The sequence below is a fragment of the Cebus imitator genome, unplaced genomic scaffold (genome assembly GCF_001604975.1).
Source record: "Cebus imitator isolate Cc_AM_T3 unplaced genomic scaffold, Cebus_imitator-1.0 Scaffold292, whole genome shotgun sequence".
NCBI classification, from domain to species: domain Eukaryota; kingdom Metazoa; phylum Chordata; class Mammalia; order Primates; family Cebidae; genus Cebus; species Cebus imitator.
The window spans coordinates 2,503,918-2,515,621 of NW_016107607.1; the positions used below are offsets into that span (position 1 = coordinate 2,503,918).

The 11,704-nt window shown below is 36.6% G+C and overlaps 1 protein-coding gene across 13 annotated transcripts in view; it reads right to left on the reverse strand.

The window, feature by feature from the left end:
* The window catches only part of ALG13 (ALG13 UDP-N-acetylglucosaminyltransferase subunit), a 114,818-nt gene that overhangs the window by 67,264 nt on the left and 35,850 nt on the right, over nt 1–11,704 (reverse strand). For 8 of the 13 annotated variants that reach the window (XR_001817472.2, XM_037729087.1, XM_017502133.2 and 5 more), the window contains exons 11-19: nt 10,837–10,912; nt 9,749–9,857; nt 8,574–8,638; nt 7,837–7,937; nt 6,694–6,821; nt 4,994–5,237; nt 4,607–4,720; nt 4,288–4,444; nt 3,746–3,866 (exon numbers count right to left, since the gene is read on the reverse strand). Coding sequence is in view for 11 of the 13 variants with exons in the window: in XM_037729087.1 (XP_037585015.1) it covers nt 3,746–3,866; nt 4,288–4,444; nt 4,607–4,720; nt 4,994–5,237; nt 6,694–6,821; nt 7,837–7,937; nt 8,574–8,638; nt 9,749–9,857; nt 10,837–10,912 (1,115 nt within the window). In the remaining 2 variants the exon portion in view is untranslated. The other 5 variants (XM_017502137.2, XM_017502138.2, XM_017502128.2 and 2 more) reach the window with 5 other exon arrangements.

Here is an 11,704-nt window from a genome sequence, read left to right on the forward strand (position 1 = left end):
TAGTTTGCAGGCAGGAATGAGAGGGACTAGATTCCTTGCATACAGGGACTCATAGGGTTGAAGGAACAATTGTTTCAACCCTAAACTATAAAGGGTAATATTGATGAATGCATTGAATAACGACAACATGAAAACTTAACCTTGCAGCAACTCTTTTGTTAAAAACCCCTGAATGCAATAAGATGTCTCAAAGCCAGAGTTCAACTAAGGGTATAACATCTAGTAAATCCTTGCACTTCAACAAAATGGCTGTAGAAAAGTTTCCAAAAGGCATGGCTCTTCCATCAACGCAAGATAAACTCAAGCCACTTGCAATCAAGTAGAGAAAAATATAAGGATTAAAAACACAAAGAATTATAGCAAGTCTTAGTAGTATATTTATGGAAAAGAATTGTAGTATGGTTATTGGTACATGAAACCAAAAGAAGCAGAATAAAATAATCTCGCAGCCAAAGAAATCATGAGCCAAAACTAAAACCATTCAATTGAGATAAAACCACCCTTGGGCCTCCAAATCTTCTGTAAGTAGCAAGCTTAGAAAGCTGCTCAGTTGCCAAGGAAGGATTATTCTCCAATGCCTACTTGAAATATTGCCAAGTAAGGATAGGCCTTGGGAGTAGCCAAGAGCCTCAGAAAATGAACAAGATAACTCTTCAGGGAAGAGTCCCCATGAGTACGCTGGGGGAACTTATAACGTTTGCCCATAAAGGTCTCAGAATGGCTACAGGACAGTAACTGTTTTTTATCTCCCATTTTCCCCCTTTCTGAGTGGGAATTTCAGTGCCTGCTTCAGCATTGTAAATTGGGGAGAGAGGTTAAAAAAAAATCTGCATTTTTGGTTTTTGGTCTCAAGATCACAAGAAGCCACATCTGGACCCAATATAACAAGTACTACACACAGCCCAGAAATCTTAGGCTATGAGTTTGATTACACTGAATGGGACCTTTTAGGATGCCTCCTTTGAGGTAGAAACAAGTGTTCTGCCTATGAGAGAGAGAGCAAGTTGAATGATATAGCTATTAGCACTGTTAAAATGTTTCTTTTTGCCTTTCAGGCACAGAGAAGTTAAACTCTTCAGTGGTACCTGCTCTGGCCAGTGAAATGGAAAAGAAAGTGACATGTATCATCTCTGGTGGAAGCTGTAGAAGCCAGTGCACCATTTACCAAATTTTATTTCCTGCCTTAGCAATCATGGACAAACTTCCATCAGCCTGAGTACCTGAGCAAGCCCTTCTATAGACCTCTACTAGCATAAGGGAGAAGCAAACTTTTGTTATATTAAGTGAGATTTATGATCCATTCTAATAAAAAATCATAAAATCTTCTAAAAGATCATTATTGCTGTTAGAATATCTCTAAATAGATTAATTCCAGAAAATAAGTTAATTTCTGTCTCAATTTCTTCATCTTCAAAAGGAGAATGATACTAAGCCTCACAGGGTTGTTCTGATTTAAATACATTTATATGTATAGCTCTTAACAGTACCCTAGTAAATAGTAGAAGCTATAACTCTTTGCTATTATTAAATACCTACCAAGTTTGCTGTAGATGCAGTTGTGCTATAAACACCTGAAGTTTCATAGTCTGGCTCTAGAGAATATAGCCAAAGTAAAAAATGAGCATTATTTTATAGCTTGAAATTCTATAAACAATGATGAATGTCAGATGATTTATAGATCTTACTGACCTGCAGGATAAAGACATTCTTCATGATATCCCCCTGGGAAAAAAAGACACAAGAATTGTGTTTATATAGGTCTTTTTAGCTCAGCAGAGCCAAATGGTCAGCACTTGCTTTTTCCTCCAGTTTTATGGTTATATGCTCAAAACTAAAGTGCATACATCCTGGAAAGTGATATGAGCTTTCAGACTAGTCAACAAATACTGAAGACAGAGATTAGCTGTAAACTTTACAAATCTCACCTCTGAAAATTTGCTTAGCTCTTAGAGGTCAGACAGAGGTGAAAATTCACTTGTGCCCAATTTTTCCAGGGAGGCTACAGTGTGGTGATTAAGCACATGGGCTCTGGAGTGAGGATTGCCTAGATGTGAACTGTAATTAACTACATGACTTTAGGCAAGTATTTAATCTTTATGCCTCAATTCTTCACTGTAAAATGGAATAACAGTGCCTAGTTCATAGGCGTTTTGAGGATGGTTAATAGAAGTGAAAATAACTTAGCATATTGCTTTACATATACTAAATACTCAATGGTCATGCAAAGTATGAGTATAATCCACTGTTTCCTTTGGTGGACATTAAGGGAATATGTTATGCCTCATCTGTTTTTCAATCTGTTTCATGTAAGTAATACATGCAAAATCAGTGTGTCCTCAAAGGATGGCTCAGCAGACTGAAGTATTTTAAGATTTCTGTACCACTGAAATGCAAAGTCAATACTCAATTGGATGGTTTTCCGACAAATATAACCCCACAGTTCTAAAGTAAATCTGATTCTAAAACACACCACTTATCAAACACACATGCAACTCCTCCAGATTTAAAGTGGGAGCAAAGATTTGGTTAAAAGACAAAAGGGTCATGTAAATAACAGCAGACAGTAAATGTCCTTAAACACATGCATGGACACATGTACAAAGTTTTCACAAATCATTCGTGTACTAGATTTTTTCACTTATTAAATTCCTAAAAAATATCTATTTTCGTCTACACTAGTAACAAAAAAAAAAAAAAAAACAATACCACAAGAAAATAAGGAACTTATTAATAAGTCATTCGGAATGCCTCAAGCCATTCAATGCTCCACAATTATTACAATAGGCACATACAGTATCTTTTAAAAGTAAAAATAAACACATTCCATGGTAGGAGGCAATATAAAAAAACTGTTAAGGGTATGTGTGTGTGTGTGTATGATTCCAATTATATAAAATGTCCAGAGGAGACAAATCAATAGAGAAAGAAAACAGACTGATGATTGCGAAGGGTTGGGGACTGGGAGAAATGGGGAATGGCCCTAATGGGCACCGGGTTTCACTACTGTGGTGATAAAAATGTCCTAATATTAACTGTGGTGATGCTATGCAACTCTGAATAAAAACCATGGAATTGTATACTTTAAATAGCTGAAATTGTATGATATGTAAATTATATCTCAATAAAAGAGTTACAAAAAATTGTATCTCTGCCAAGGATATGACCTTGGCCATGTCATTTGCCCTCTGAATCTCAATTTCCTCATGTGTAAAATAGGGATAGCACATTCCTCAGAAGAACACACGAATGACTATATTATGAATATAATGACTTAGTAGAGTGGGTATCACATAAGGTTCAATAAAGAGTAATGTTTATAGATTAAATAGACTTATTTGGGCAAAGAAGTTACTTCATAGCAGTCTTAAAAAATAATAGCCAGTCACACAAAAAGCCTAATGTAGTTATACAAATGGTGAGGACAACTATAAACAATGCCTTACTAATAAGGAATAGATTTTTCCATAATGATATCTGACATAAAGTCAAAACTCAATAAAGACCTAGGCAGAGAGCTGAAAACAAGTTATAACAATGTAGCAGCCTACTGAAATAGAAGTCCATTATTCTGAGAAATACCAGGACATATTCAAAACCCAGCAAGCAATAAGAACTTATATAACTCTTTCAAAATTATGCTACTGAAACAGAGAGAGACCCCAAAAACAAATTGGTCTACTTCACTGCCCTGATGTGCTAATGACACAAGAATCTTTTAAAAAATATTTAACTGTTACTGACTCACCATTTTCACTCTGGCCATTGCCCTCATCTAAATTCAAAGTCTGTTTGCCCGAGCTATGTCCCCGCCTTCCAACACAGCATCCTGAAGTAGCAGGAACCATTGTAGAGGGACCTCCATGATTCTGCATCAAAGAGACACACATACACTGTAGTTCTCACTATACAGTCAGAAAAAAAAAAAAAAAAAAAGCTAGAGGAATGTTTTAAAAGGCACTTTAAAAAACTAGCCTAACAATGTGAACTGATGTTGTAAGAGAACTCCGTAATTAAATGTTTTCCATGCACTTTAGAATACAAAACATATGAAGTAATCATCAAGAAAATAGAAAATATCCACCCATACTATATAGGCAAGATTATTAGTCTACCTCTACTCCCTTCTCTAGGAACAGGTGGGAGAAAATGTCTCTTTTCTCATTGTCATTTTCCAGAAAAGGCTTGGTTTATTTGTACAAAATCTAAAATTTATCCACATTGCCTTTACTTCAAAAAAATAAATGAAACAAGTAAACAGCTTTTTGAGTAAAGCTTTGATCCACTCACAGGTAAAGTTGGATAAGCAGTCTCATCCCCTTCTTCAACTTCATAAAAAGTAATCGTTTCTTCCAAGCCCCTGGGCATTTGTCCATTCCCTGAAGCAAATCCATACTGGGACTCCTTATTCATACAACTCATCTGGCGGTGACTACGTCTAAATGAACTTAAGTGGTTCAAATAATTAAAAAGTAGAAATGATGAAATACAGTAACCTGCTCCTAATTTACAAATAACAGTTCAAATATCTCAAAGTTGACACTTTTTAAAACATTAATGTTCAGCAATGAAATCAGGCTTACCCATTTTCTCTCAACACAATACTTACCGAGATCTGTAAGAGAAGTTATCATAGTTCTGGCAGCACCTTTTACCTGGGCCTGGGTAAAAACCAACTTTAGGGCCCGGCATGTTGTGCCTGTTTATAAACCAAGACGAATTTCTAAGAATAAAGGGAAAGGGAAATAGAACCCTCTATTCACTAACCCTAAGTAGTCAGTCTCTGTACTCAAATAGAACTAACCCATCTTTCTAAATACATTCAACTAGAAAGAGCTCTGCTCTCTGCAATACGGGCATTAAGACTATTATTAAGGAAATACAATCTGTATGTCACACAGACACTCATCTTGACGGCATTCTATCTTCTTATATCTCTTCAACTGCTTCATATTTCCCTAGACAATGAAAATACAAATCTATCAATGTTTTTTACCTGGGCATCCCATATCCTCGACCTTGTCTTGGAGATGGATGTTGAGTATGAAAATGTTCATTAGACATAACATTGCCAGCTGTTGAGTAGTGCATTGGAGGATCATGCCCATAATGCATACTGTGCTGTAGCCTGGGTGGGAGGAGGGGGTCTCCCTTGCCGTAAGCCATAGTCATGTACACTTCTTTCCCTCGAACTTTCTTGAACATCTTCTTCTGTTGCCTCATGTCCATCTCTGATATAACTTTCAGGCAAACAAAGAAGTAGCAAATAAGCTTCATAACCACAGCAGAAGGCCCAGTGTACTCTTACCACCACACTGCCTTAAAATTTCCAATGCTTCCCCTAGGAACAAACCAAATAAATGTAGGGAGGGAATTTTTGTATTTTTGAAGGATATGCTAGATCTTTTATTTGGAAGGGCAAAACCAGCAGGTAATTTCTGTATCAAGAGGTATATCTCGGAACTATTCCCAGTATGGGCAGGTTAGTATAGGTCATCAAAACACTGAGTTATCCATGGCCGGGCGTGGTGGCTCATGCCTGTAATCCCAGCACTTTGGGATGCTGAGGCAGGTGGATCACTTGAGATCAGGAGCTCGAGAACAGGCTGGCCAACATGGTAAAACCCCATTCTCTACTAAAAATACAAAAACTAGCCGGGCATGGTAGTGTGCACTTGTAATCCCAGCTACTTGGGAGGCTGAGGCAGGAGAACTGCTTAAGCCCAGGAGGCAGAGGTTGCAGTGAGCCAAGACTGCACCACTGATTCCAGCCTGGGTGTCAGAGACTCCTTGAAAACAAAACAGAACAAAACAAAAATACTGAGTCATCCAATCACATACATTACTATTCTCTAATAAATTATGCCTGTTAATATCCCTGGCTGCTTCTATGAGGTGTTTTTCTAGTTCTCTAAGAAATATTTTCCCCTGAAGTTTTAGAGTCTAAGATCCATGTCAGCTTAATTTTTTTTAATTAATTTTTATAAGTGCAGAACAGTAGGTTATGGGGTACATGCAGTATTTTCATACAAGCATACAATGTGTAATGATCAAATCGGGGTAATTAGGGTATCTATCACCTCAAACATTTACCATTTCTTTGTGTTGGGAACATTCCAAATCCAGTCCTCCAGTTATTTTGAAACACACAATTATTAATTATAATCACCCTATTACACTACCAAATATTAGACCTTAATCCTACTATCTATTTTTGTACCCATTAACTAATTCCTCTTTATCCCCAATCCTCACCACCCTTCTGAGCCTCTGGTAACCATCATTCTACTCATCTCCACAAGATCAATTTTTTTTTTTTCTTTTTAGCTCTCACATATGAGTGTTTAAGTTTACACAAAGTCCCTTAAGAACCATGGTTCTCAACAAGGGACAATCTTACCTCTCCCTCCCCTAGAGACTATTTGGCAATGTCTGGAAACATTTTTGTTTGTCATACTAGGCAGAGGATGCTACTGGCATCTAGTGGATAAGAAGCCAGGGACGCTGTGAAGCATCCTACAAGGCACAGGACAGCCCCCCAACAATGAAATAGTATCCATTCCATTATGAGTAGTGCTGAAATTGAGAAAATCTACCCTACAACAAGACATATTACATACATTTAAAAAATAGTACAATGTAGGTAAGTTAAAGGGAGTGCATGAAGGGGGAAAAAAAAACCTTTAGCATACAAACCCATTTCTGGGATATATCCCCCAGGTATTTTCTGGTAACCTCTTCCTTTACGACTGGGCATAGCATTCCAGGCAGGAAAAGGCATCACTTGGGTAACTGGTTTTAAGTTAGCCAGTGGAACAACGTGCCTTAAAAGTTAAAGGTATCACCATGAAGATATTGCAACACAGACTTAACTCTCATTCAAAATATGTATCCCACCCCTTATACTTCAAGTGTATTCTATTAAAACCTGGTTGACAACAGCTTCCCCTTTTTTTAGGTTAGAAAACCTAAGAGTAGTTTTTATAATTTCACTGCTGTTTCTAGTACCGATCACATTTCAGAAGAAAGACTGGTAAACTGTATTAGTTCACACATATTTGCTGTACCTCCTTGGAGAATTATATTCCCCTACCCCATTGACATGAGGCTTGGCAATGTAAACCACTCTGGTCAATAAAATATGAGACATTTTAAGATCCAGAAAATGGATTGTTATGTTTTCATTTTATTCCCTATGACCATGGAAGCACGTGTTAGAATCTCTGTTAGACGGGATCCCATCTGCTGACCCACTATGGACATGCTAAATGAAGGAGAAAGGACATTATTGTTTTAAGATGTTTTGGTTGTTAGGGCAGCATAACCTCATTTCATGATTCTCAAAGTGGACCAGCAGCATTAGCACCACCTGGAAACTTGTTCAAAATTAAAAGTCTTGAGCCCCACCTCAGACTTACTGAATCAGAAACTTCAGAGACTGGGCTCACTAATCTGTGTTTTCACAAGCCCTCCAGGGAATTCTGGTGCATGGTAAAGTTTGAGAAAGACTAAATTAGCTTGTTTTTATACTGGCAGAGGCTCAGTTAGTAATCCAACTTGCCAATTACTATGAACAGTTTTGTTTCAGAATTCTATTGTACTTAGTATTTCTAATAAGTAGTCTAGTGACTAAGATTTGAAAACTTTCATACATATCTAATACCTATATTGAGATTTCATACTTCAGCACATGCTTTTATAATTCAAGGTAAGTCACCCTAGGCCAATACCAGATAAAATTCTGATTATCTTACTAGCATCCTGGTAATTCTCTATTTAATATTACCAAATGGAACCAGGAACCAAAGATTTTAGTAATTTAAATTATAATATTCCTACCTTTCTGCCAATTCTTCAATAAAGACTGTTACTGAATTGTTCTCATTTCCAACTTCCTGGATATGAGCATTATAATATCTTCCATCTGATTCCAAGCAAACCTGAAAAGAGAATACATCTAGTCTCAAGGCCAGTGACAGATATGGCTACTGCCAAACAAAAGACCACTTTTTTCCAAATGGAGTTCAGTGTCTACTTTTTAAAGTTATTCATCTCAACACTGCCAGTCTGGATGCATGGAGGTAGCACATACTGAAAGAACCTTACATCTAATCACCAAATTTGTAATGAAAATGTAACACAAACATTAAAAAAAAAACATTTTTTTAGGCTGGGCGTGGTAGCTCATGCCTGTAATCCCAACACTGGGAGGCCAAGGTGAGGGGATCACTTGAGGCCAGAAATGAGACCAGCCTGGGCAACACAGTGAGACCCTGTCTCTATAAGAGAAAATAAAAATTAAAGAAATTAGACAGGCATGATGGTACGTGCCTGTAGATCCAGCCACTAGACAGGCTGAGGAAGAAGGATCATTTGAGCCCAGGAATTCATGAGCCATGAGCATCCCACTATATTCCAGCCGACGGAACTGAGCTAGACCCTATCTCTTTAGAAAAATAAACAAACAAAGCAAAAAAAAAAAAAAGTTTCTAGTACTTTGTAAGTCTTGCTCAACTCATATTATGACTGCAAGCATATTCTTAAACAAATTACTGATTCTTGAAGAAGGAACTAACCTGACACTTGTCTCCCAAATAGTACTGTCTCCCAGCATACTCCATGTAATCAGATTTTTGAAGTTCTATTAAAAGAAAATGAAGATTCAAGCTCAACTTTACTGGTTCCTTTCCTATATCATTTAATTTCTCATTTACTTTTACGATAGTGCCTTTGACAGCACTACCATTATAAGTAAAAATAGGGTTAAAGCTCCAAAGGGCCAGTCTATCATTCTTGACGGGTTATTTCTGCAGCCAATTTAAAGAGACCTTCCAGAAAAATTTTGTGCTTTAAAAAATAAATAGGTGGAAATTGGGAGTTTGTAACCTGAGACAGTCAAACACTAAAGAGGTACAATTGAAAGTAACACTATTCAGCTTCTTCAAATCAATCTTTTTTTTTTTTTTTTTTTTTTTTTTTTTTTTTTTTTTTAAAAACAACAACTTACTGTGCTTCCCAAGGTCTTAACCTCATTCTAGATTGTCTCTATAAGAGACATTAGCTAGGTTTTTCAGGGTTCAAGGAGTTGAATGTGAAATATTAAAGGCTTATCTTGAAGGCAAAACTTTAAGGCCTAGGTTTATCACTTTAGATATCTTATAAGGAGAAAAACAATGACCCATTTCATGGATTCGTAAATTTTTTCTGCAAAGAGCAAGAAAGTAAGTATTTTCAGTTTCTTAGGCCATAACTACTACTCAGAACTACTCAAACTCTGCTGTAAAATTTTATGAACACTGAAATTTGAATTATATAATTTTCATGTGTCACAATGTTATTCTTTTAATTTTTTCTGCCGTTTAAGAATTAAAGACCATTCTTAGCTCATGGACCACACAAAAACAGTTGGTGAGTTAGGCTGTCCCACAGCCCTAACCTACTGATTTATCAAAGAAGGTGGTCGTAACACATGAAATTTAAGATGAGCCTGTTTTCAGTCATTAAAAGTTTCATAAGGCTATCTAAAGATTATCTCGACATAGTCTTTTTAAAGTTGAAGTCCCAGGCAAACATCAGACTCTAAAAGATCCCTGCCACTTCTAAAGCTGTGTTCCGTCCTTTGGATTTAAATCATATATGGAGTAAGATAAAAAGTACCAAGCTGATTTTATAACAGTATTTAAGAGATGTTCAACATAATTTGCAAAATTAGTCTCCTGGATTCAAAAGTATCCTGTTGATATTTCATTACCTTTTCTGCTGTCCAACCAAACATCAAACTCTACATTACGATAGATTTCTGGATCCAGGGCTTTCAGCACCTTATAGGGGAAGGGCATCTTTGATGGATTTTCTGGAGACTAAAACAAAAATAATCATGCTACAAACTGACAATCCTTAGTCTTCTTTCTATGAAGAAGGAAGAATTAAGGTTCTTTCTTCTTAAAAAAAGAAGTACATGTTGTTCTTTATTAAAACAAGAAATAAATTGCATGATAAATTTTGCCACATATTTTAAAAATCAGGAGATTATAGTAGTAATATGCAAGTAACATTCAAGGTTTTAGATGGCAGAAGGGAAATAATGGCTAAAGCAGGAAGCAACTCAGGACACATCCCATATAAACTAATGCATCACAAACCAGGATTAAAAATTCAAAGCTCTTCAGGAAGTGTCATCATGATATACACATGGAGGTACAAGTATTTCTGTACTCTAAAATCCCCTGGAACTATCTGAAGTTTAATTCATTTTGTCAAATCCTGTTAAAATTTCCAAAGAAACTACCACTTTTCTTCTGCTTTCCTAGAATTTCACTATATTCAATACTATTCCAAAATTACAAGCACCTCAGGTATACACAGAGATTGCTATAATAGTATTTGCCTTGTTTAGCTGGCCTCAAACCAAAGGCCTATTTTAGTCCCATAGGGGTGGTAAAATTTCTCCTGTTTCTCCAACTTTAAACCATGATTATCACCTAGTTTGAACAAAATAAAGATAGTCATTGAATTTCTTCATGAAAAAATCCTTAGCATCCGAAGACTGATTACAAATTAAATATTGGCTTTGTAATATTTAGCTTAAAAGCATATTGCTCCTGAAATTTCTGAAGTGTTCGGTTTCTTCTGAGAAATCTAAAATTCCATAAGAATAAGAATTCAAATAACATTAAGCACACATATAAGTTTAAAGATGGGTAACACTTTCACAAAAGAAAATGACCAACTCTTCCCTCAACCCATATAACTAGAATATACTATCTGACTTTAACTAGTTTAAGTCATGATGCTGCAAGCCAAGAGAATCAAAATTCTTTGCCTTAGAAAATATCAAACCTTGGTTTCTTCTGTTCCTTTATTGTAGCCCTCTGGTATATTTTCAGCATTGCGGCAGGCACCCCACTCTTCCATCCTAATTCAAAAGATGCAGAGCAAAGAGCTTTTTATAAATGTAGTAGTTTCTTAAGCCTAACAACTACACCACCACCTAGTGGTAAATTAACTCAGTTCTAAAAATGAGGCCAATACTTTCTCATCCCAACATTTGCATTTATGGTTCCTTTTTATAAGTATGTGCTACAATATATTTAGCAGATTACCTCCTATATTTTACAACTCCTGTGAGGACACACTCGTAAGGTTATTCCTATGATACCTGCCTCATCAATTTTACTGGTCTCTCCTCTGCTGCCTATAAGAAAGCAAGCAGCCATGTTCACCACTGCAATGTAGCAAGGAGCTGAGGGTTACTTCTGGCCAACTGACAGCAAAAACTTGAAGCTCTCAGTCCTATAGCTCAAAGGAACTGAGTGCTGCCAGGTACCATGAATGGGGAAGTGGATCCTTCCTCAGTCAAAGCTCCAGAGAAGAACTCAATCCTGATTAACATCCTCATTAGTCTTATGAGACACTCAGCAGAAGATCCAGCTGAGAGCCATGATCATATTCCTAATCCACATAAATTGTGAGAAAAGTGTGCTGTTTTAAGCTGCCAAGTTTGTAGTTGCAGTGTTACACAGCAATAGATAACTAATACACCTTGACTTCTTACTAATGTAGTTTCTGTAAGCCTAAAGTCCTTAAGACAAGTAATCAGAAGTAATCAGTGAAGAACGAAGCAATCTTTATCCTAATACCTGGTTGCCACTCCTGGCAGTCCCAAATAAGCTTTAAAAACCCTCCCCACACCCCTCACACACACATA